The sequence below is a fragment of the Chiloscyllium plagiosum genome, unplaced genomic scaffold, assembly GCF_037043375.1.
Source record: "Chiloscyllium plagiosum isolate Xiang-an unplaced genomic scaffold, Cpla_swu_hap1 HiC_scaffold_25, whole genome shotgun sequence".
NCBI lineage: Eukaryota > Metazoa > Chordata > Chondrichthyes > Orectolobiformes > Hemiscylliidae > Chiloscyllium > Chiloscyllium plagiosum.
Window position 1 is genome coordinate 2,240,704 of NW_028270163.1, and position 26,826 is coordinate 2,267,529.

General features: G+C 42.2%; 1 protein-coding gene across 1 annotated transcript in view; it reads left to right on the forward strand.

Annotated features, from left to right (window-relative positions):
* Positions 1-26,826, forward strand: part of myo15b (myosin XVB) — a 267,080-nt gene that overhangs the window by 207,184 nt on the left and 33,070 nt on the right. Inside the window, exons 34-40 of the mRNA XM_088000375.1 lie at positions 2,376-2,452; positions 4,767-4,897; positions 7,755-7,849; positions 8,674-8,751; positions 11,223-11,319; positions 26,046-26,194; positions 26,275-26,399. Coding sequence (XP_087856501.1) covers positions 2,376-2,452; positions 4,767-4,897; positions 7,755-7,849; positions 8,674-8,751; positions 11,223-11,319; positions 26,046-26,194; positions 26,275-26,399 — 752 coding nt within the window. The remainder of the gene's footprint in view (positions 1-2,375; positions 2,453-4,766; positions 4,898-7,754; positions 7,850-8,673; positions 8,752-11,222; positions 11,320-26,045; positions 26,195-26,274; positions 26,400-26,826) is intronic.

The following is a 26,826-nucleotide window of genomic DNA, read 5'->3' on the forward strand; positions in this document are numbered from 1 at the left end:
CCCCTAGAACTCCCTAAATTCTGCTTGTAGGACCTCACCCTCCCCCTTGTGAATTTTCTGCAGCCGTGCATCTGGGAGGCAACATACCATTCGGGAGTCTCATTTTCAACCACAGAACCGCCTATCTACTCCCCTTATAATTGAATCCCCTATGACTATCGCCCTTCCACTCTTTTTCCCATCCTTTTGAACAGCAGCGCTAGCCACGGTGCTATGAACATAGTTACTGCTGCATTTCTTCTGGTGAGCAATCTCCCCCAACAGTATCCGAAAGGATATACCTGTTTTGGAGGGAGATGACTGCAGGAGACACCTGCACTGCCTTCCTGCTCCTTCTTCACCTTTTGGTCACCCATTCCCTTTCTGCCTCACCAACCTAATCCGCGGAGTGACCAATTCACTAATCTATGACTCTATCCATATCAATTTGTAAGTGTTTTATTTCTTTTTTGCAACTTATTTTCCCACCACTTTAGTGTCATCTGCAAATTTAGCTTTGGTGCCTTCATTCCCTTCATCTAAGTCACCATTAGAGATCATAAATAGCCTGAGGACCGAACCTTGTGTCACCCCACTAGTAATATCTTGCCAACCAGAAAATTACCCATTTATCTTGACTCTCTGCTTTCTGTTGGTTAGCCAATTCTCTCTCCAAGATAATAAGTTACTCCTACTTCCATGTAATCTTACCATGTGTATTAACCTTTTGTGTTGCACCTTATCAAATGCCCTCTGGAAGTCCAGATATGCTACACCCACAGGATCCCCATTTTCCACTTTGTGTGTTATGTCTTCAAAGAACTCTAGTAAATTATTCAAACACAATTTATCCTTCATAAAACCTTGCTGACTCTGATGGATTGCATTTTAACTTTCCAAATGGCCTGTAATTACTTCCTCAATAATAGATTCTAACAAGATTCCAATGACTGACTGGTCTGGTTTCCTACTTTCTGCCTCCCTCCATTTTTGAATAAGGGCACTAATTAACATTTTTCCAAACACAGCAACTTTCCCACATGCAGGAAACTTTGGAATTAAACCAGCGGATCCAATATCTCAGCCGCCATTTCTTTAAGACCTTAGGATATAGGCTAACTGGCCACGGGGACTTCTCTGTCTTCAATCCCAATAGTTTGCTCAATAACTTGTTCCCTAGTGATGATAATTGTTCTAACTTTCTCCCCTTCTGTAACCTCTGCATGTCCTCATACTATTGGGATGCTACAAGTGTCCTCCACCATAAAATCTGAAGCAAAATATTCATTTAGTGACTCTGCCCCTTCTATGTTCGCCACTATTATCTCCCCAGTCTTATCCTCCAATGGATCAACATTAATTTTGGCTACTCTCTTCCCTTTCATATATTTACAGAACCTTTTGCTGTCCATTTTTATATTCTCAGTTAGTTTTCTTTAATAATTTGCCTTTGCTCTTTTTGTTACTTGTTTAGTAACCATTTGAATAATGTCAAATATATTTAAAGCAGATCAGTGATGGCATGCAGTTTATGCATTCTGTAGTATGGCACTAAATATAGGTCGTAGGTTCAATTTGCAACTATTGCTGGATTCACGAACCTCAATTTGTTCCTGTTATGAGAGTTACCTAGAGCTCAATAATGTCAGTCAAAAATCAGGTGAGGGAAAATTCCCTGCTTTAAGAATCCTCTCTCAAAGCCCACACTTGAATGGTCACCTGAGCCTGAGGAAAATCAGTGTCTGTGAACAGCATCATTCTCAGGAGGTGGGGGAAAGCATCATAGGAGTCAAAAAGTGTGGCGCTGGAAAAGCACAGCAGGTCAGGCAACATTTGAGCAGCAGGAGAGTCGACGTTTTGGGCACCAGCCCTTCATCAGGACTGTTTGTGGAGAGGGAGGCTGAGAGTTAAATAAGAAGGTGGGGTAAGGATGGGGGGATGGTAGCTGGCAAGGCGATAAGTAGATGCAGGTGGTGATTGTGATAGGTTGGTGGGAAGGGTGGAGCAGATAGATGGGAAGGAAGATGGACAGATAGGACAGGTGAAGAGGGTGGTATCAAGTTGAAGGGTTCGATCTGGGATGAGGTGGGAGAAGGGAAGATTTGGAAACGAGTGAAGTTGATCTACCTATCACCTTCCCCCCCCCTGACATTCCTGATGTAGGGTATATGCCTGAAACATCGATTCTCCTGCTCCTCGGATGCTGTCTGACCTACTGTGCTTTTCCAGCACCAGACTTTTCAACTCTGATCTCCAGCATCTACAGTCCTCACTTTCTCCTGGAGCAACATAAAAAAACAAGCAGATGTTGTTCCAAGTTGCTTATGTGTTTGTTCCTTGAGATTTTCAGTACCTTTTGCTAACAGGCAGATTATTCACATTATGCTTTCTCATAGCTGTGCAAGGAGAAGGACATGTTAAAAGATGAGATCTGCTGTCAGATCATCAAGCAAATCACAGATAATCCCATAAAGTAAGTGTCAAGCAATTTTATATGATCTTATCACTCAAGAATTCAAGACCTGCTATTACCTAATTGAGTCTCTGTTTGGCACTTAATTTTTTCACCCAACTCAAAAACAACACAGGCTCTTGCCAGCTATCCAGCTAATAGCTGAAATCCCTGTCATCTCTTTAGAGTCATAGAGATGCACAGCATTGGACAACAGAGTAGCTCAGTGGTTAGCACTGCTGCCTCACAGCACCAGGGACCCAGGCGACTGTATGTGTAGAGTTTGCACATTCTCCCCATGTCTAAATGGGTCTCCTCTGGGTTTCCTGCCACAGTCCAAGGATATGCAGGTTAGGTGAATTGGTCATGCTAAATTTAGGAAAGGTGGTAAGGACAAGCCAGGGAACTATAGACCGGTGAGCCTGACGTCGATGGTGGGCAAGGTGTTGGAGGGAATCCTGAGGGACAGGATGTAGATGTGTTTGGAAAGGCAAGGACTGATTAGGGATAGTCAACATGGCTTTGTGCGTGGGAAATCATGTCTCACAAACTTGATTGAGATTTTTGAAGAAGTAACAAAGAGGATTGATAAGGGCAGAGCGGTAGACATGATCTTTATGGACTTCAGTAAGGCATTCGATAAGGTTCCCCATGGGAGACTGGTTAGCAAGGTTAGATCTCATGGAATACAGGGAGGACTAGCCATTTGGATACAGAACTGGCTAGAAGTAGAAGACAGAGGGTGGTGTGGAGGGTTGTTTTTCAGACTGGAGGCCTGTGACCAGTGGAGTGCCACAAGGATTGGTGCTGGGTCCACTGCTTTTTCGTCATTTATATAAATGATTTGGATGTGAGCATAAGAGGTATAGTTAATAAGTTTGCAGATGACACCAAACTTGGAGGTGTAGTGGACAGTGAAGAAAGTTACTTTAGATTACAATGGGATCTTAATCAGATGGACCATGGGCTGGTGAATGGCAGATGGAGTTTAATTTAGATAAATGCGAGGTGTTGCATTTTGGGAAAGCAAATCTTAGCAAGACTTAATGGTAAGGTTCTCGGGAGTGTTGCTGAACAAATAGACCTTGGAGTGCAGGTTCATAGCTCCTTGAAAGTAAATTCGCAGGTAGATAGAATAGTGAAGAAGGCATTTGGTATGATTTCCTTTTATTAGTCAGAATATTGAGTACAGGAGTTGGGAGGTATTGTTGCGGCTGAACAGGGCATTGGTTTGACCACTTTTGGGATATTGTGTATAATTAAGGAAGTTGTGAAACTTGAAAGAGTTCAGAAAAGATTTACAAGGAATTTGGCAGGTTTGGAGGATTTGAGTTATAGGGAGAGGTTGAATAGGCTGGAGCTGTTTTCCCTGGAGCATCGGAGGCTGAGGGGTGACCTTATAGAGGTTTATAAAATCATGAGGAGCAAGGATTGGATAAATAGACGAAGTATTTTTCCTGGGGTGGGGGAGCCCAGAACTAGAGGGCATAGGTTTACGGTGAAAGGGGAAAGCTATAAAAGAGATCTAAGCAGCACCTTTTTCACACAGATGGTGGAACATGTATGAAATGAACTGCCAGAGGAAGTGTGGAGGCTCGTGCATTGCAACATTTAAAAGGCATTTGGATGGCTGTATGAATAGGAAGAGTTTGGAGGGATATGGGCCGGGTGCTGGCAGGTGGAACTAGATTGGGTTTGAGATATCTAGTCGGCATGAACGAATTGGACTAAAGGATCTGCTTCTGTGCTGTACATCTCTATGACTCTAAATTGCCCATAGTGTTTAGGGGTGTGTCAGTTAGGGGCATTAGTCAGAAGAAAAGTTGAGTAATTGAGTAGAGGAATGGTTGTGGATGGGATGCTCTTCAGAGGGTCAGTGTGGACTTGTTGCCCAAATGGCCTGTTTCCACATTGTAGGGACTCTATAGAATGGAAACAGATGATGCAGCCTTTACATGCTGTAAATTGTGTGCAACTGTGCACAATGAATGAAAATATGATTTAAAAAACTTTGGGTTGATAGCTTATATGGCAAAAAAAGCTTGGCATGAATAAAAATAATGTACCACTTGAGCAAGATACCAGAGGCAACATCAATGTGATTGTTTCTTAAGTGATGTGGAAAGATCCAGCAAATCACAAGTCAGCTCACCACTAACCTCTCAAAGTTAGGGTCAAAAATAAATACTCTCCTTGCTCGTGACACCCACATGTATGAAAAGGTCTGCCACTGCCTTTCATGGTTTACCACTATCAACAGTAAGTGCTTTCCAGAAGTCAGGACAGAATATTGGAAAAAAATAAAAGATTTGACACATTTCATGTTTTTGCACAGAGAAAACTGTACACGAGGCTGGCGTGTCCTCTATCTGTTCTTGGGCTACTATCCATGCACAAGCAACCTCAGGCCCTTTGTCCAGAGATACCTGGAGAAGATCTGCACTGACTCTAATCATGACTTTCAAGGTACAGAGTTTTGAGAGGGAGGTGAGGTGGATATTTCTTAGTTTGAAAAGCATGGCAACAGCCCTTTTGGTGAAACTGGTGGGTGTCTGTATTTATATTCCACCTGAGCCTCCTCTCAAACTAATTCATCTAACCCCATCAGAACATTGCTTTTAATTTATTTCTCTCCCATATGCTTATCTAGCTTCCCCTTAAGTGCAGCTGTGCTGTTTGTCTAAAACAATATCCAGTTTCATATCTGGCCACAATATTAGTGGGCGGCACGGTGGCACAGTGGTTAGCACTGCTGCCTCGCAGCGCCAGAGACCCGGGTTCAATTCCCGACTCAGGCGACTGACTGTGTGGAGTTTGCACGTTCTCCCCGTGTCTGCGTGGGTTTCCTCCGGGGGCTCCGGTTTCCTCCCACAGTCCAAAGATGTGCAAGTCAGGTGAATTGGCCATGCTAAATTGCCCGTAGTGTTAGGTAAAGGGGTAAATGTAGGGGTATGGGTGGGTTACGCTTCGGCGGGTCGGTGTGGACTTGTTGGGCCGAAGGGCCTGTTTCCACACTGTAAGTAATCTAATCTAATCTCCATGGGAAGGAGGTTCCTCTTACTTTCACAATTGGATTTATCAGAAATGTCTATATAAATAATTGCTTGGTAGTACAGGACTTCAGTATTGCTGAAAAAGTGCTGTTAAAGCTTTTTGTTTTGCACTCATTGAGATAGACACAAAAATACCAAGGTTCAAAGGGAGCCACAGTTTGTGCAGCATGAGAAAAGGGTGCTGTTGGTTTGACAAGCCAGCTCTGATTGGTCAAAGTGTTGCCATGGGGAATGCATGACAGACTTACTGACCTTCATGCATGTGCGTAATTAAAAGGAAGCACAATGGCTGGTCATGTTCCTTTTTGTTGCTGTGCGCATGTCCCTGTATATGAATATATGGAGCTTCAAGTGAGCCTGATTTATATTCTAACAAGTTATTTCACGCTGCCACTATTCAGTAACAATACAAATGGTATTTCCACTAACTGAATGCCACTACCTACTCAAAAAGGCATTCTGCCGACCACAAATGAATGATGTGGTCTACATAAAACCCAATGACTGGTTGATCATATCAAACAGCTTGTCCCTGCAATAGGCAGAGTAATGACCAGACTCAACAAGCTTGTGCTTACAAACTTGAGAACACAATATCTAATATTAGATGTGACTCCATAATTATTTAAGTACAGTCTGCTCTGGAATGTGCTAAGAACTACATGGACAACCAAATTAAGATTATTAGTCAGTCTTACAATGCAGCTCATTTACATTTGCTAGAAGCTGGATGTTTTGATGGACCTGCTGTCTGCAGGCAAAAAGAACACGTTAGAGAATTGTACATTTTTTGGCTTAAACAAAACTCAGCCAATCAGAGCTGGCTTACCAATTAATTAGAACCTTTCTTTTCAAAAAGTATAAATTGACTCCCTTTGAAATTTGTCATTCTTGCATCTGCCTGGTCAGTATAAAATGAAAAGCTTTCTCAGCATGTTCCTTTTTCTCAGCACACCTATTATATATTTACCCAGTTTTGGTCTGCTCCTCAACTGAAAATGTCAGGCCAAATTTTAACAAAAGAAAAAGGTTTCACTCATTATTGGGAGTGGGGGTAAATTCCAAAAACCATTTCCCCGACCCAAATCCTCCTCCGACCTTTACTCAGGAATTAGAATTAGATTCCCTACAGTGTGAAAACAAGCCATTTGGCCCAACAAGTCCACACCGATGCTCAGAAGAGTATCCCCTCCAGATCCATTTCCCTACACCTATTACCCTACATTACTCCTGACTAATGCATCTAACCTACATATCCCTGAACACTATGGACAATTTAGCTTGGCCAATTCATCTAACCTGCACATCTTTGGACTGCAGGAGGAAACCGGAGCACATGGAGGAAACCCACACAGACATGGGTAGATTGTGCAAACTCCACACAGACAGTCGCCAGAGGCTGGAATTGAACTCAGGTCCCTGGCACTGTGAGGCAGCAGTGCTAACTAGTGAGCTACCATGCTGCCTCAATTGCCAAGTTATAACGGATAGGGGTGGCACAGTGGCTCAGTGGTTAGCACTGCTGCCTTACAGTGCCAGGGACCCAGGTTCGATTCAAGCCTTCGGTAACTGTCTGTGTGGAGTTTCCACATTCTCCCTGTGTCTGCATGGGTTTCCTCGGTGCTCTGGTTTCCTCCTCAATCCAAAGATGTACAGGTTAGGTAAGATGACCATACTGAATTGCCCATAGTGTTCAGGGATGCGTAGACTAGGTGCATTAGTCAGGGGTAAATGTCAAGGAATAGGGTAGGATAGGGGACTGGGTTATTCTTCAGAAGGTCGGTATGGACTTGTTGGGCCAAATGGCCTGTTTCCACACTGTAGGAATTCTATATTGATTGGGCTCCTGTCTGGGTGGAGAATCAGATTCCCAACAGACTTGTTTCTGGTTGGGGAGCCATCAGTGAAACGCTGATGAGTTAAAGCTTCTTATCACATGGAAAAGTGCCAAACTGAAGGTTCCTTATCACTGGTTGACCAAACTGCTCCCTGCAGGTCACATCAGTTAAAATTTATGACTTCTTTATGTCTATCCTATTGAATCCTTTCACAATTTTAATTTGGTTACGCCTCATCCTTTCCTTTTCTGCAGAAAAGTACCCCAACCTGGTCAGTATTTTCTGAAGATTGTAACTAATAAGTTGTTAAATCTCTTGCACAGTATCACAGAGATAAAGAGAAAATGTAAAAGAATAATTTTTATGTAGGTAGTTTGTATAAACACAGCTCAGTTATAAACACTAAACCCAGTCCATTGTTCCTTTTTCCAGCAATAGCAATGGCTTGTCAGGACAACATGTATCGCACATTGAAATATGGGGGCCGGCAACACTCCCCATCCAACCTTGAATTGGAAGCTATCATAGTAAGTTTCATCAGGGAGATGGTGGTGTAGTGGTAAGGTCTCTGGATGAATGTGGCCCAGGGTAATGCTGGGGGGACATGGGTTGAAATCAAGTTAAGTGGGAACATGTTGGGCTGAGTGGTATTATCATTAGATAATTAGTCTAGAAATTCAGCTAATCTTCTGGGTTCATATCCCCCCATGGCGGATGGTGGAATTTTATTTCGATAAAATATGTGGGCGGCACGTGGCACAGTGGTTAGCACTGCTGCCTCACAGCGCCAGAGACCCGGGTTCAATTCCTGCCTCAGGCGACTAACTGTGTGGAGTTTGCACGTTCTCCCTGTGTCTGCGTGGGTTTCCTCCGTGCTCCGGTTTCCTCCCACAGTCCAAAGATGTGCAGGTCAGGTGAATTGGCCATGCTAAATTGCCCCTGGTGTTAGGTAAGGGGTAAATGTAGGGGTATGGGTGGGTTGTGCTTCGGAGGGGCGGTGTGGACTTGTTGGGCTGAAGGGCCTGTTTCCACACTGTAAGTAATCTAATCTAATCTGGAATTAAATGATTGTCGGGGGAAAAAGCCCACCCGTTCCTTTAGGAAGGGAAATCTGCTATCCTGACTGGGACTGTCTGAATCCGACTCCAGAATCACAGCAATATGGTTGGCTCTCCTGAGTTGCCTAGGAAACCACTCAGTTGTATTAATCTACATAATTAATGGATAGGCTGAACATCAATGTGAGAAAAATGCTGAACAGGTGCAAATTATCAACAAGTCTCCTCAGTTTTGACTGACTGCCAGCACTGCAAAGCGCATTTAATTTGGATGATGTCTGTTTGTCCGACAGAAAGGTCGCAGCTCAAGGAGGATCATTGTATACCTACCTGGGAAGTTGGAGCACACAGCCAAGATTAAGCCCTTTATGGTATGTTTCTGTGGTTGGACACTGGACAGGCAAACACTACTTGACAATTAGCATGCATTGGAATGTACTTTTTTTTTAAACAGTCTCTATTCCTGATTGTGATTATTGACTTTTTGAGGTTAAACCTAGGTTAAATGTTTTGTTCACTAAATTTACAAGAGATGTTGTTGGACACAGTAACTTTCATGTAGCATGTTACAACTTGAGTGCTCCATAATGTTTTCAAACATGTAATTTGTAATGTGGAGGTCAGACAGCCCCCAGAAAAGTGATTGTCAGATAATTTGGGTCAGCACTAGATACTCTCTTGTAGCATCAGTGGTCTCTTCTGTAAAGCAAATCTCATGTCCTCCAAGTTGAAGAACTTACCTTTACTGTTAAATATCAAATTTTATGATCATGTATTCTGGATTCATAACAATGGAGCCCCTTTTTGATTGTCCTGGCTATTGTAATTTCAGACCTGCTCCCTGTCTTCCCCCAACACATATATTCATCCTGTCTAGTGAAAAGTACCTTTGCAACTCCAGGAATTGTGCTTGAGTCACTTTTTTGCCCAAATCTGAAAACATTAACAATTGCGTTCAGTGTCACTACTAATATTAAAGAGTTTTACAGGTACTGTATGGGGTAAGATACAGAGTAAAGCCTGATTAAATATGTCTGAAAGAAGAGAAGTATTATTGGGAGAAATATGAAAGAGATCAGGTTGGAGCCTGAAGTGGTTACTTAGTGGTTGTGTTTTTATTTAAAGAGCATCGATGGTTTATGCTGTGATTTTACTATGATATAAGGTGATGAGGTGATCACAATCAAAACAGTGATCAAACCTAATGTTATTGTTGGTATTCTTCTGAGCGGCCCACTAGTTGTCGAGCCAGCTGATCTGATCTGCAACTCCACCAATAGGTTCTATTTCTGGGCTAGAATTTCAGACATTGCCTTGTGGCACTACAGGTAGTATCCCTGCCTCTCAGCCAGAAGATTCAGTTTCAGGTCATGCTTCAGGACCTGATGGCCAGTGACGTTGTGTTCATAGTGTGACCAAACAGTATCAGCCCGTAAATCCTGGCAGTGGCAAGCAGGACATAGAGCATGGTAACAGACGTTTTGGTCTAACTTGTCTATACTGACCAGATATCCTAAACTGATTGAGTCCCATTTGCCAGCATTTGGCCCATAACCCTCTAATCCCTTCCTATTCATGACCCCATCCCAGATACCTTTTAAATGTTGTAACTGTACCAGCCTCCTTCACCTCCTCTGGCAGCATGTTCCATACATGCACCACCTTCTGCGTGAAAATGTTACCCCTCAGATCCCTTTAAATCTTTCCCCTCTCACTTTGGTTATCCATACTATCTAAATCTTAAAATTCAGTCAAATTATCATGAAAAAAATGATGATTTCAGTGTTGCAAGCCTTACAGACACTTTTCACAGCTTGTACACACCCCTATTCAATTATGACAGTTGCACTACACTATATCGTGTAGGAGGTGGCACACAACTGGAAGCAACTGAAAATGTTTGGAGGGAGAGAGATGTGCCTTGCAAGGTAGTTAAGACAGTACATTAGATACACCATGCAGCTGCCAAATGGCATTACTGAGCATCAAATCAGCATTGTCTGCTAATGGATCCTATGACCTGCGTGCTTTGTATACTTCTGGTGAATATTAAGTGCACACATATTAATGACTTTGCCAAGATGGCATCAGTCATGCTTCTGCTTTAGAAATTTGCGAGTGCACACTGCTACTCGGAACCTTAAAGGGAATCATTACTGTCAATAAAAGACACTGCCCCCAGTATATTTAAAGATGAAATGTTCCACCTGAAAATCAACAAATATTCTCCCTGATATTCTGGCATGCATCCAACGTTTTCAATCTCAGATCATTATTGTGATAATATGATAGAGTTTAATGTACATTGATTGGACAGTGTTAAGGGAGCTTTACTCTGTATCTTACCCCATACAGTACCTGTCCTGGGAGTGTTTGAGGATAGTGCAGACAGAGTTTACTCTGTATCCAAACCCATGCAGTACCTGTTCTGGGAGTGTTTGATGGGGATGATGTAGTGGAAGCTTTACCCTGTATCTAACCCGAGTATTTAATCGGTTAGTGAATAGGGAGGCTTACTCTATATCAAAACCATACAATGGCTGTAATATAATGTTTGATGCTGATGCTTATATCCTTTACTATAATCCCTGGAAAATCTACTTTTCCACTCATGAACTCTCAATTTAAAGCTGTTTAGAAAATTTAGCAACTAAATATTGTCTTCACAAATATTTCTAATTTCAGGTGAATTCTGGAGAAAGTTTGTCGAGTAAATATTGAGCTCTCTTTGTGCATGTATACTAACCTATCTTGTGTAAAACTTCTTGATCTGAAGTGATCAGCTGGTTTTGTTCAGAGCCCCAGATCAGAAATATGCTGAACCTGTTTTGCTATGGTTTAGGTCGGACATGACGTGGTGATGGAAATTTGTGCTAACATTGGAATTACAGATTCTGAAGAAGCCAAAGAGTTTTCCCTTTCTGCTGACAGGAACAATGGTGAGTGAAAGTCACCAGCATTAATAACCAATGAACAGACACATTAATTTGGGAATACTTGAAGAGTTAGAGATAAGCGTACATAAGCATGAGTATGCATAAATTGCGCATTAAGTAGTAAAAGGAAATACAGATTAATGGGTTAGATATAAGGAATAAAGAATCTGTAAATATAGGGTTAAATGAATCTGCAGATAAGCCTCTGAGGTATCTTGGATCAGTGGTGCTGGAAGAGCACAGCAATTCAGGCAGCATCCGATGAGCAGCAAAATCGACGTTTCGGGCAAAAGCCCTTCTGATATTGTTGACAAATATTCTTTAAAGAAACCATCTGGCCAGAGATTAAACACTAACACATACTAAACACTAGAATACATACCAAATTTGGTATAGCAGTGGAGTAGATTGTGTCTTTCTCAAAACATCTGAAGAACCATGAGGCCTAGTTGAGGAAACATCAGGAAATATTCCTAAGAAAATTCAGTAAGTCAAAAATCTTCCAGAGTGAGGAAAGTGAGATGTATTCCACAGTGACAGCATGCCCATGCCATCTGAGCAAGGTCCCTATTTGAAACAGAAGGATAAGGACATAAAACTTACTGAATGCACCTACTTCAATGGTCCCAGCAATAAGGGGAATTGGAAAACTCCTTTATTGGACACTTCCAATGCAGTTATGTCACATTGAAGGATGAGTTTATTTGAGATAGAATATTGGTCTGAGTCCTCAATGACAAATTCTCAGATTTTTTTGCTGTCCAAAAACTCAATGTTGGAGCAGGCAGTCAAGCATACAAGTCCAGTCAAAGGGCTGTTGTGATGGAGTGGTAATTTCCCTACCTCTGGGTTCAAGTCCCACTTGCTCCAGACATATACAAAGGAACCTTGATTATCCGAAGGACACAGACGGGGTGTATTTCATTCGGTTAATCGAATGCTGAATAATCTGATGCCGGATAACATAGTTTAGCCAAGCATTGGGACCTTGCGATCTTGCCGGATATTCCGAAATTCGGATAATCGAATGCTAGTTAATCGAGGTTCCTCTGTATTGTAGCATGTATGAACACACAGATTAAAAATATCTATCCAGGTAGGGGAAGTTCAGTGTGCAAAACGAAGAAGTGATTTGACTTGATCTAAGGCTCAGTCTGAGCCTGTCAGTTGGCTAGGCCAAAGAAATTGCTGGGATTGTTGTGCAAGAAGGCAGAAGAAGTGATAAATTGTTCAGCAGGGGACATCCATTGGGGTTTTCACTGGCAAAATCGTTATTTTCGGCAATTATGCAAAACAAGATCTTCTCTATCAGGTGAATCAAGCAGATTATTTCTGAAAAAAGTAGGATTCAACAAATTGAATGACAAGCTGAAGAAAACATAGAAATTGCGCACTTTCTTGGTCAAGTGGAAATTATTGACACTGCAACAGAACTGATGATCGAGACCAAAACTTTGAGCCAGTAATCTCGAAAGTCAATTTGGATTTTCTTTCTCAATTCAAGACAAACTATTATTGTTCTGCCTGATATTTTCAAATGGTTTTCAAATCATCAAGTTCTGGAAGACGTACCATTTTCAGTTAAACCGAAATGCAGCAGATCTGACAGCATCTTTATGGATTATAGAATCACAGCAAGTTCTTGAGTTGACAAACTTGTCTGCAACTAGGTTATCTGTAGCTGATAGAAAACATTCCTTCTAGACAGAAGATGCACAATGCCAAGATAGTGACTATATTCAATTTTGTTAGATTTAACCTCAAACCCATTAAGAACATGAACATTTGACCCCAAAAAATTGAACATTTCTTAAAGATTGATCTCGCTTATTCCAGACTACTGAAACTTCACAGGGAGTAAATTGAAATTTTTTTTTGTCAAATCTCACCCCAGTTATTCCAAACATTTAATCAGCTTCATGATTATTCTCTCCTCCAAATATACTTGAAGAAGATAAGCCTATTTCTGTAGAAGTTTCTAGGCAGGAGACATACGCAGGGAGTGAATCAGAAAATATGTCATTGTCAAAATTAGTTTTGGTGTTTCGAGAAGAAAATCCTGCTGTACCGACACATGAGGGTACAAATTAGGAGCAAAAATAGGCTAATTGGCCCTTTTAGCATGCTCCCCTGTTCAATAAGATCGTGGGTGATCTGCTTGTGTCCCAAATGCAACATTATCCTGAATAATCTTTGATTCTCTTGCTTCACATGACTCTTCCTACTACTACTGCCTGAAACATACTCAATGACCTCACCTCCTCTACCTTCTGAGGCAGTATTCCAAAGTCTTTCAATCCACTGAGAGAAAAAAAAGTCCCCTCATCTCAATCTTAAAATTTTTAATTTTAAAACAGTGTCCACTAGTTCTGGGCTCACTAACAAGAGTAAATATTCCTTCCATGACCACCTTGTCAAGACCATTCAGGATCCATACACTTCATTCCACTGAATTCCAGTGGACAAAAGCCTGGCCTATCCAACCTTTCCATTATAAGGCAACCCACTCATACATGACTTCTGAGTCATTGACGCAGTATATTAAGATCCCTCTGATACTCTTGAAGATCACAATGAATAGAATTCTGATGAAAAGTCACTGGACTCAAACGCTAACTCTGCTTCCTTCCCGTAAATGATGTCAGACCTCCTGAGTCTTGCCAGCAATTTTTACTTTTGTTTCAGATCTCAAGCATCTGCAGTATTCTGTTTTATAACAAAATTAATTTCCTTCTATGGCCAAATTATGTGACAAATTGTTGAATGAAGGAGCACTACCTGTGGCCATTGAAGATGTGATGCCCCTACTAGTACTTTCAATTATGCAATAAATTCATCCTGATCTTTCAACTAGCAACAAATAGGTTGAACTCTCCTATGTCCTAACCTCCACCTCCACACACCAGGGAGTAGTAGTTTGGCGCACCAACCTGTACACTACTGAAGCCAGATGCCAAAAGACTGACACCTCCTCTTACTGCCCCCTTGACCAGCACCTCACCTCCCATCGCCAAACCATCATCTCCCAGACCATCCACAGCCTCATCACATCAGGGGATTTCCCATCCACAGCCTCCAATCTCATAATCCCAGAAGTCCGCACCACCCAGTTCTACCTCTTACCCAAAACTCTCAAACCTGACTGCCCCAGTCAACCCATCGTCTCTGCCTGCTCCTGCCCAAAAAACATATCTCTGTATACTTGGCACTGTCCTGTCCCCCTTGGTCCAGGACCTCCTACACATATATTCAGGACACCACCTGCACCCTCCACCACTTCCATGACTTTTGGTTCCCTGGCCCCCGATACATCATCTTCACCATGGACATCCTGCACACGTCCAACCACCAAGACAAAGGCCTCCAAGCCCTCTGTTTCTTTCTGCTGACCCAACCAGGTGCCCCTCCACCAACACACATTCGATCAGCTGAACTGGTCCTCACTGTCAACAACTTCTCCTTCGAATCCTCCAACTTCCTTCAGACGAAAGGGGTAGCCATGGACACCTGCATGAGTCCCAGCTATGCCTGTTTCTTCGTCAGGTGTGTGGAACAGTCCATTTTCCGTAGATACACAGGCACTTTTCCTGACCTTTTCCTCCATTACATTGATTCCACTTCGTGCTCCCACAAGGACATTGAACAATTCATCAACTTCACGAACACCTTCCACTCTGACCTCAAGTTCACCTGGACCATGGACCATCTAAGACATCTCTCTCCCCTTCCTGGACCTCTCCATCTCCATTTCCAGCGACCGACTCAACACAGACATCTACTTCAAACCAAGTGACTCCCACGGCTTTCTGGACTACAACTCCTCCCACCCCCACCCCTGTAAAAACACTATCCCTTACTCCCAATTCCTCAGCCTCCACCGCATCTGCTCCCAGTAGGAGCAATTCCACTCTAGAACATACCACATAGCTTCCTACTTCAATCACACTTTTTCCTCCCACATGGTCAACAATGCCCTCCAGCGCATCTCCTCCACTTCCTGCACCTTCGCCCTTGAACCCCACCCCTCAAATGTAAGGATAGAACCCACCTGGTCCTCACCTTCTACCCCATCAGTCTCCGATACAATGCATCATCCTTTGCCATTCCCACCACCTACAGTCAGACCCCAGCACCACAGATATATTTCTCTCCCCAACCCGTCAGCATTCCACAAAGACCATTCCCTCCGTATCTCCATCATTAGGTCCACGCCTCCAAACAACCCACCCTCCACTCCTGGCCCCTTCCCTTGCCACTGCACGAGTTGTAGAACCTATGCCTCCCCCCTCAGCTCCATTCAAGGCCCCAAAGGAGACTTCCACATCCGACAGAGATTTTCCTGCACATCCAAACACCTCTGTTGCTCTCGATGTGGTCTCCTCTCGATCGGAGAGACAGGATGCCAACTTGCGGAACGTTTCAGGGAACATCTCCAAGACACACACATCAAACAACCCCACTGTCATGTGGCCAACCAATTCAACTCCACCAAGGACATGCAAGTCCTGGGCATCTTCCACCGCCAAATCCCAGCCACCCAACGCCTGGAGGAAGAACGCCTCACCTTCTGCCTCTAACCCTCCAACTCCACAGCATCAACGTCGATTTCACCAGTTTCCTCATCTCCCTCCCCCCACTTTATCCCAGATCCAACCCTCCAACTCGGCACTGCTCTCTTGAACTTCTCCCCCAACTGTCCATCTTTCTTCTCACCTATCCGTTCCACCCTCCGCTCTGACCTACCACAATCACCCCCCCCATTTGCATCAATCTATCACCTTCCTAGCGACCTTGGCCCGCAGTCCTACCCCCTATTTAGCTCTCAGCCCCCTCTGCCCCCCCAGCTCTCCCCCACATTCCTGATGAAGGGCTTATGCCTGAAATTTCGACTCTCCTGCTCCTCAGATGCTGCCTGACCTTCTGTGCTTTTCCAGGACCAACCTTTTTGACTCTGATCTACAGTATTTGTAGCCATCACTTTCTCCTTGTTACCACACAGTCTGCTATTACACACAACCCATTGTTAGCCACTTACAGTCTCCTTAGCAGCTATTCACCCTCCTAGCCAGATATTTATCCATTCCTTTGTCTGTTCAACTGTTTACTCCTTACCCCCTCCCGCATCCTGTCTTCTGCACAAAATATGACATTTTCCTGGATACCATCAGTTCTGAGAAAAGGTCACCTGACCTGAAAGGTTAACTCTGATTTCTCTCCACATCTGCTGCCAGACCTACTGAGCTTTTCTGGCAATTTATGTTTTTGTTTCTTATTTACAGCATCTGCAGTTCTTTTGGATTTTAACAAACAGTTAAGCCTGATGAGATTGTACAGGATCAGAGAGAGCAACAAACAGTTTTGCATATCTCAGGAGGTCCTTCAGGCAATACCAAATATGCACCTGGTGTTCTTGCTTTGCTTGGGAGCCCAGAAAATTCTTTGTCTCTAGGCATACGGTCAGAAGAAATGCTTCTTAATGAAAGAATGTTGTTCTTGTATTGCCTTTTCATCCAGAATGGTTTGCAGCCACTAGGTAAGGTCCTGACAGCAAATCTTCCAGAGCAATAAGCAATCTCTGAAGAAATTTTCATCAGTAATTCACAGCTCTTATGTGAACGTTTTGAAAAGTGAATCCATACTGACCATATGTGGCGCACAATGGCTCAGTGGTTAGCACTGCTGCCTCACAGCACCAGGGTCCCAGGTTCAATTCCAGCTTCGAGCTACTGTCTGTGTGGAGTTTGCAAGTTCTCCCTGTGTCTGTGTGGGTTTCCTCCGGTGCTCCTGTTTCTTCCCACAGTCCAAAGATGTGCAGATCAGGTGAATTGGCCATTCTAAATTGCCCATAGTGCTAGGTGCATTAGTCAGGGGGAAATGGGTATGGTTGGGTTACTCTTCAGAGAGTCAGTGTGGACTGGTTGGGCCTGAAGGGCCTGTTTCCACACTTTAGGGAATCTAATCTATGCATTCCTTCTGATGATTCACTCATCTCTTCATTCCAATCTTGAGAATTTGGCATGAGGAGCTCAAGATGCTAATGTAAAGTAACAGTGAAACCTGGCAACTCTTATTTAGTGGTGTAGCTTTATATTTCAGCATTGTTTTATTATCAAATTACTTTTTCTACCAAAGATGCCAAGGGAAATTACGACAAGCTGATACTGCTCAAAGTGAAGTGGTATCCTCCCAATCATCACCTTGATATCGATGCAGTGACCCACAGGCAACTGGTCTGATAAATACAGTGAAGTCCAGTATTATGTTACCAATTTTACTGTTTTCATTTCAGCTGCTGAAAGCACCATTCAAGGTCACCAGTCTTTATTTTGGGACCTCATGATCAGTTACTCCATATTGGCAGTCAATGACTTGTAGCAATTTTCTGATCGTTTATTGAGATTGTTAAGAAGCGGCAGTTCAGATATGATACATCATGTAAAATAAAGTACGTGACTTTAGCAAATGAAAATGCTTCATCAATCCCAAAGCTGTTCTGTAAACTGGAGGAAATTTTGAATAGGTGTCTTTGTTCATTCCTCAAGCTGACTGCAGGGCTGCTCCTGGTCTTCTTTAAGAGAATGGTAGCTCACTTCCCTGCATCCTTTCACTCATAACCATTTCTTCCCTCCTATCCCTGTTCATAAATCTTATTTTGGAGTTGGCCATCTATATTGTTTCAAGAAGCAACTTAACTAATGACGCAGCTACTCATGGTGCCAGGATGATCGTTGTCATCCCTAAGAGTACCCACTTTCATCCTTAGGGTTGGTTCACCATCCTTTCCAAGAAAAAATACTTACTTGCCCAAACAATATACTGACAATAGGGTATATTTGGTGCCAGATAAATTGTTGACACTAGTTCAATGGGACATTATGACCTTAGTATTTCTTGCAATTCTTCTCTTTTGATTTTATGTGCCAGAAATTTGGAACGTTATTACCTGTACTGCTGTAATGGCTGTTCATCAAAATCTCATGACACAGTAAATAATAGGAAAATTTTGTTTTCAAGTTTTGGCACCAGATTATTACCCCCTTCTCTATTTCAAATGACCCAACATGGGATAACCGTCTCCATGCAGTTGAATGATGGGATTGAAATTACTTTCAGTTAAATGTTTAGTTGAATGTTACTAATCATTAATGTCAAGAAAATACTTCCAGTTGATAATTTTAGAAATTGAGAATGTACTTGGGGTAGATATAGAGACAGGGTTTAATAATATTGTTATGGCTGGAAATGTGTTGCTGGAAAAGCGCAGCAGGTCAGGCAGCATCCAGGGAACAGGAGAATCGACGTTTCGGGCATAAGCCCTTCTTCAGGAATGGGGAAAGTTTGTCCAGCAGGCTAAGATAAAAGGTAGGGAGGAGGGACTTGGGGGAGGGGCATCGGAAATGTGATAGGTGGAAAGAGGTCAAGGTGAGGGTGATAGGTCAGACTGGGGTGGGGGCGGAGAGGTCGGGAAGAAGATCTCAGGTTAGGAAGGCGGTGCTGAATTTGATGGATTTGACTGAGACAGGGTGGGGGGAGGGGAAATGAGGAAACTGGTGAAATCCGAGTTCATCCCTTGTGGTTGGAGGGTTCCTAGCCGGAAGATGAGGCATTCTTCCTCCAACCGTCATTTTGTTGTGGTCTGACGATGGAGGAGTTCAAAGACCTGCATATCCTTGGTGGAGTGGGAGGGGGAATTGAAATGTTGAGCTACAGGGTGGTTGGGTTGGTTGGTCCGGGTGTCCCAGAGGTGTTCTCTAAAACGCTCCGCAAGTAGCCGGCCTGTCTCCCCAATATAGAGGAGGCCACATCGGGTGCAGAGGATGCAATAGATGATATGTGTGGAGGTGCAGGTGAATCTGTGGCGGATATGGAAGTTTCCTTTGGGGCCTTGGAGGGAGGTGAGGGGGGAGGTGTGGGCGCAAGTCTTGCACCTCCTGCGGTTGCAGGGGAAGGTGCCGGGAGTGGAGGTTGGGTTGGTGGGGGGTGTGGATCTGACGAGGGAGTCACGGAGGGAGTGGTCTTTACGGAATGCTGATAGGGGAGGGGAGGGAAATATATCCTTGGTGGTGGGGTCCGTTTGGAGGTAGCGGAAATGACGGCGGATGATGCGCTGTACATGGAGATTGGTGGGGTGGTAGGTGAGGACCAGGCTTGACTCCTCAAAACATTTTTAAGCAGGTAGCCCAGACTGTAACTTTGCTATTTGTTTTAGGTAAGTGTGTAGTGAATATTCCCGGAGTGAATTAGCTGATCCGACTGCCAAGTTTTAAACAAATGGAATTTATTTACAAAACTATGGAATGAAACACAAATGACAGAAAATAAAATATTGGATAACTTGCCCTATCCAAAACCCAACAGACTATCCCGACTTAATGACGCCATTCCAAAAATACTCGCAACAGTCCTAATAAACACATCTCTTAGCACAAAGAGTAAAAATGAAACAAACCAGGCTTACAGCCTTAAAGTCAGAGAGAGAGAGAGAGAGATAGAGACAGAGACAGAGAGACAGCCCAGCTCCAACCTAGTTGGAGCCTGGCCACTTATTCCCTCTCTGGAAAAAAAACTCAAAGGCATAGTAATCTTGTAAAAAGACCCACGTTGTGACACCTCATCCTTTTAAAAAAACCCATCAATATCCAAAGATGGCTTCAATTTTTAAAAAACCCCAAAAATTGGCTAGTGCTTTAAAACATACACATTCACTGACTATAACTGTGCAAAATGCACAACTACACTTGGATTCAGTCTGTGGTTGTCCCACCAACCAACACCTCCATCTCTCATTGGAGTCTCGACAATGCATCAGCAATCACATTTTCTTGACCTGCCACATGCACAATTTTCAAATTGAATGGCTGTAACAACAGGCTCCATTTAAACAGTCTGGCATTTTTGTCCTTAAATTTCTTCACAAAGTTTGATGGGTTATGACCAGTGTATACGATTGTCTCAGATACATTGCTGGAAATGTAAATACTGAAATGTTGTCGTGCCAACACCAAGCTCAAAGTCTCTTTCTAACCTGTTGATTGTTTCTGCTGATGAACATTCAACTTCCTGGAGAAATACCCAATAGTCTTTCTATCTTCTCGTCTTCCTGCAGGAGCACAGCACCAACACCCACATCAGTCGCATTGATAGCCACCTTGAAAGGCTTGGTGTAATCAGGCGTGGATAATACCAGGGCAGTGATTAACAGTCTTCAGGCTGTCAAATGCCTCCTGACAGTCTGCTGTCCACTAAAACTTCTTCCCTTTCTTTAGCAATTCAGTGAATGGAGCAGCCAAGCTGCTAAAATTCAGCACAAACTTTCAATAAAATCCACTCAGTCCTGGAACCACAGTACTGCTCTTTTTGTCGATGGGATGAGAAATTCCCCAATTACTTTTGTTTTCACGTCCTGTGGGGCCATTTGTCTGTGTCCAGTAACATGGCCCAGGAAGGTGACTTGGGTTTTGGCAAATTCACTTTTAGCCAGGTACTCACAAACCTGCTTTCCGAAGTCGATCGAACCAGTTCAATAAATGTTGTAAATGTTCCTTCCTTATGTGACTACATAATGTATGATTATACACCACAGTTGGGTAATCCGGCAATGACATTATTGGTTAGCCTCTAAAATGTGGCTGAAGCGTTTTTCATACCAAATACTTTAAAATGTTACAGTCCATTTGGCATCACAAAAGCCGATATTGCCTTTACTCTTTCTGACAAAGGTACCTGCCAGTAGCCTCTGAGCAAGTCCAACTTAGAAATGTAAGTTGTTTGTCCCACCTTATCAACACAGTCTTCCAACTATGGAATTGGAAATGCATCAGTCTTTGTAATTGAGATAGTCCACATATAACCACTGGGTACCATCTGGCTTTGGCACCATTACTGCAGGTGAGCTCTAGTCACTGTAACTCACTTCGATTATGTCATCTTGGACCATGTGTTCAACCTCCTTTTGAACCTGTGCCAACTTTAGAGAGTTATACCTATAAGGATGTTGCTTAATCAGAACACCATCTCCTACATCTACATCATACACAATTAGGTTAGTACTTCCAAGTTTATTTCCATATATCTGCCCATGTGATAGTAAAATAATTCTTTCAGGTCAGTTCGATTTTTCTCAGGAAGGTAATTCAATAGTTTATCCCAATATTTCACAACTTCCTCATTGTCCAATTCAATTTGAGGAATGTCCAATTCAGAATCCTCTGAACTTGGTTTTCCCCTCTGTGGCGTAATCATTAACACCTTCTCCTCCTGCTTTCCTTCCCTATCAAAATACCTTTTGAGCATATTCACATGATACACTCTGTGAGATTTCTTCCTGTCCCTATCAAGTAGTTCACCTCACTCAATTTCCTTTCAATTTGATAAGATCCACTAAACTTTGCTTTTAAAGGTTCATCTATTACTGGAAGTAATACTAATACCTTATCCCTGATAGCAACATTGCAAATTTTTGATTTCTTGTCTGCTTCCTGTTTCATTGCATGCTGTGATATTTTTAAATGCTGTCTAGCCAACTCCCCAGCTCTATTTAATCATTCTCTAAAATTTGACACATAGTGCAAACGCATGGTCTCTGAATTCTGACTTACTAACATCTCCTTAATTCATTTTAATGGTCCTCTCACTTCATGTCCAAAAACTAATTCAAATGGACTGAATTTGGTCGATTCATTTGTTGCATCTCTGATCGCAAAAAACACAAATGAAATTTCCTGCTCCCAATCATATGGATAGTGCTGACTCTAAGCCTCATCATGATCTTTAGTGTTTGATGCCACCTTTCTAGGCTCCCTACGATTCTGGATGGAATGCAGTAGATTTTAATTGTTTTATTCCTAAGCTGTCTATAACTTCCTTGAATAGTTTGGATGAGAAGTCTGACCCTTGATCGACTGTATCTCTATTGGTAGTCTGTATCTAGTAAAAAAATTGAGCAATTCCTCTACAATCCTTTTAGCTGTGATATTGTTTAATGGGACGGCCTCTGGAAATCTAGTCGATACATCCATTACTGTTAATAAATACTGAATCCCACTTTTAGTTTGAGGTAAGGGACCTATGCAATCAATTAAAACTCAAATGCTGGAATAGATATTAAAGGTGCAGGCTTTATTACTGCCTTTGGTTTTCCAATTACCAGACATGTAGGTCACATCTGGCAAAATTCAACTACATCCATGTGCAGTCCAGGCCAGTAGAAATGTCTATTTTTAGCTTCTGTTTTCCTCACTCCAAAATGACCTCCAAGTGTAGCTCATGTGCCACTCACAACACCTCCCTTCTGTACCCCATTGGCAAGACAATATGATGAATTTCTGCTCATTCTCATCTGCTTCAATATGTGATGGTCTCCATTTTCTCATGAAGACATCACTTTTCAGGTAATAACAGTCAGGGATACATTTAGATTCCTTCTCTGTATAAGCCTTTTGATACAGCTGCTTTAAATTTTTATCTTTCTGCTCTAACTCAATGAGTTTTGCAGAGTTAAAGATATGTGCATGATTATCTATCTGCTCCTGTTTTATCTCAACTATCTGATCGAACACAGTCTCTGCTAATGCCACTTCAGTTTCCTTATCCTTTGATCTCTCCTGTTTCAACTGGTGGCTCTGTAACCTCATTACTAGACAATCAGGGAAGATTCCAGGGTAAAAATCTGACCACAGTAAGCCTACTGGTGAATCAGCTATATCATTCACAAGGTCAAATTGTATTCCTGGAGGTGAGAGTTTGTCCAGTACTCCTACCACAAATTCTCCAGTCTTTTCTGGACACTCTAGCCTCACTTTACATAACTGAGTATTTTTTGTCTCACCATGAAGTTTCATTACCAGTACCTTTTCTGGCAGTAGTTCATCAGCAGAATATATCTCCACATCCTTCAGCATCACAGATTGATAGGATCCTGTGTCCATTAATACTGTAACTTCTTTACTCCTCGCCTATGTGAATAAGCTTTACCCTTGCAGGTATATTTTCTAAGCAGATCCGGCACTTCCTCCTTAAACAACCTCCGATCAGCTTGTACACTCTGATGCAGCTTTCGAGCTTCCACTGTGCTTTCTGTTACCATTCCGACAGAACTCCCAGATTTGTCTAACTTTCCTACATTGGCTTTTTCCTAGCCCACTAACACTGTGATTTCATGTGGCCTACTTTATTGCAATGAAAATACCGGAGCTTTTTGCCTTCTTTATCCCCTTCAAGGGTTTCCTTTTTACCCTGTGGTGAGTTATCCTTATGATCTTCACTGAGATCTAACTTTCCCTTTCCACGTGAGGATTTCTCTTTACCTCAATTTCTATCCCTCATGGACTGAAATTGATTCTGGAAGCAAACTGTGTTTTCTGGACCAATTCATAATAATCAGCCATTTCAGCTGCTAACATTGTCATTTTAACTCTCTGCTCTTCCAAATGGGTTTGCACTATGTCAAGCAGTGAATTTTTGAACTCCTCCAAAATAATTGTCTCTCTAAGAGCATCATAAGTTTGCTCTATTTTTAAAGCTCTTATCCACCTATCAAAATTACTTTGTTTGATCCTTTCAAACTCAATGTAGGCTTGACCAGGGTCTCTCCCTAGATTCCTGAAACATTGTCTATTCCGGTACAAGCTCATATGCACTTAAGATAGCTTTTTTCACCTCCTCATATTCCCAAACACCACCTCTGATAGTATTGCAAATACCTCACTCAGTCTACCTACAAGTTTGGTTTGGATCAAGAAAAACCACTTTGCCACCGGCCACTCCATTTGTTTAGCCATTTTTTCAAATGAGATGACAAAAGCTTCCACATTCTTCTCATCAAATTTAGGCAATGTTTGAGCATACTTAAACAGTTTCTCACCAGGCTTTTGACTACCAGAGGCTTGCTCATCCTCACTCTCTTCCTCATTAAGCCTACCTTCAGTCTTCTTCTCCATTCTTTTAAGCTGACTTTCCTTTCTAAGTGTCATTTTCTGAAGTTCAAACTCTTTTTCTTTCTCTTCTGCTAAAGCCCTTCATTCGTTTTCTTTCTCTTCCGATTTTAATCGTAACTCAAACTGTTTCATTTCTGCCTCTAACTGAAGCTTCTTTACTTGTGATTGAAGTTTAGCTATCTCTATAGATTCTGATAAGGTTTCCAGTAAATTTAAATGCTGAGCTACTGCTGCAATCATCTTATCCATCCTCATGTTAGGAGATAACTTCACGTCCAGCTTGTCTACTAATTCCCACAGCTTGGTCTTACTTGCCTTTTGTAAAACCCACAAGGTCACTTCTTCCACCTCCAGAACTTCCTTGGTGACTGAAAGAGCCATTGCTATCCAAATGTTGTTAAAACTAACCAAATCAACACCAGAAATAAAAAACAATAAGACCTACCACTTACTGTTTACATTGCGCAAAGAGCCTTCAATCTATTATGGACTAGGCCCAACCCTCAAAACATTTTTAAGCAGGTAGCTCAGACTGTAACTTTGCTATTTGTTTTAGGTAAGTGTATTGTGGATATTCCCGGAGTGAATTGGCTGATCTGACTGCCAACAAACAGAATTTATTTACAAAACTACGGAATGAAACACGATAAACAAAAAATAAAGTACCAGATAACTTATCCTATCCAAAACCCGACAGGCTATCCTGACTTAATGATACCGTTCCAAAAATACTCGCAACAGTCCCAATAAACACATCCCTTAGCACAAAGAGTGAAAATGAAACAAACCAGGCTTACAGGCTTGAAGTCAGAGAGAGAGAGGCAGAGTACCAGTTTGCACTTGCCCCTACAGCCTTTCCCAGCACACACTGCTGCTGAACTGAATCAAAAACTCTAATCCAAATGAAGACTAGCTACACAGCTAGCTGACCAGCCCCCTTTGATTTTAATGTTTTTTTTAAGACATGAAAGCCTTAGGACAGAAGCATTATCTGTTAAGAGTAAATAAAAAGGGCCCCCAGTAAACCTTTCAAACCCAGCTGAGTTCAAGCTTGGCCAATTACCCCCACTCTGGAAAAAAACTCAAGGGCATAGTAATCTTGTAAAAAGACCAACATTGTGACAATATGCAGTTGAGAGTCTGAGGAATGTTGGGATTGAACTGTGACCTTCTAGAAGGTTGGAACTCAAGTAACTCAGAGCAAGAAGCTTTGCTATTTGTAAGCATGTGCCTATTCTTAAGTAAATCGTGCTTAAAGTAACTTTTGAGTCCAATCGAAGCTTATTTGAAGAAACAATACTTATATAGTAGAGAAAGGCAAGTAAGACCAAGCTGTGGGAATTAGTAGACAAGCTGGACGTGAAGTTATCTCCTAACATGAGGATGGATAAGATGATTGCAGCAGTAGCTCAGCATTTAAATTTACTGGAAACCTTATCAGAATCTATAGAGATAGCTAAACTTCAATCACAAGTAAAGAAGCTTCAGTTAGAGGCAGAAATGAAACAGTTTGAGTTACGATTAAAATGATAGGGGTAGGGACAGAGAACTGACGTACTTAAAGGGACAGCTGACAAAGTTAATGCTCAAGAAAACTAATGGAGGATAGGAACAGCAAATGAAAGGTGTGCTTGGGCAGACATCACAAAGAATCAGCAGAATAGTTACAGACCTCCTGTCACCTGTTTTGTGTGTATAGAAAGGATTTTCTGCCTGTTTCATGTGATTGTGCTTTGATTTCTTATTGCTAGAGAGGGTAGCCTCATTGTCACTGTTTTCTTTTCATCTTTGCAGGAGAAGTTGTCAGACCCATCAAATCAAATGAATATATTTTTGACTTCCTGTTAGATGATAACTCAATCAGTCTTCATTTCCGACGCATGACATGGAGAGAACCTTTGCATTTTTATAATGACCTCTGTGTTAGTGTGCATTATAATCAGGTAAATCTTTGATCAGTGTTTTCATCTTTAAAGTGACTGGTGTCTCTTATTTATTCAACCCAGTTCTGTTGTTATTTTAGGTACTTCCTATTTACCTAAAAGGACAGCTACTTTTTCCAAAAAACATTCATGGGGCAGAACAGCAGGCTGCAATACTGGCTGCATATCAGCACAAAACCAAAGGAGCAGGCCATGTGCTAAATGTGTAAGTAGTGTAAACACAGCTCTTTTACAATGAAAAAACAAAGCAAAGGTATTGAAGGTACAGTATGACATACCAACAAGGTTGAATAATCAGAGGAAATGTGATTAATTAGGATGTAGTAATTAGGTAGCATTTAGCTCTTTAGAGTTTTAATTGTAAGGCACTTGGGGATTACTATGAGCTACATGGAATTTGGCATAGGGTAAATAAGATTACAGAGATGAGCATACTGCATAAAGACTGTGTGGGACAAACATCCCAGTTCATTGGGCATTGACAGTACTACTGTGCAAGTGGGATCTGTTGAGACGATCTACACCTGAACGATGTTGGTCATAGAATCATAGAGATGTATAGCACGGAAACAGACTATTCGGTCCAACTCGTCCATGTCGACCAGATATCTTAAACTAATCTAGTGCCATTT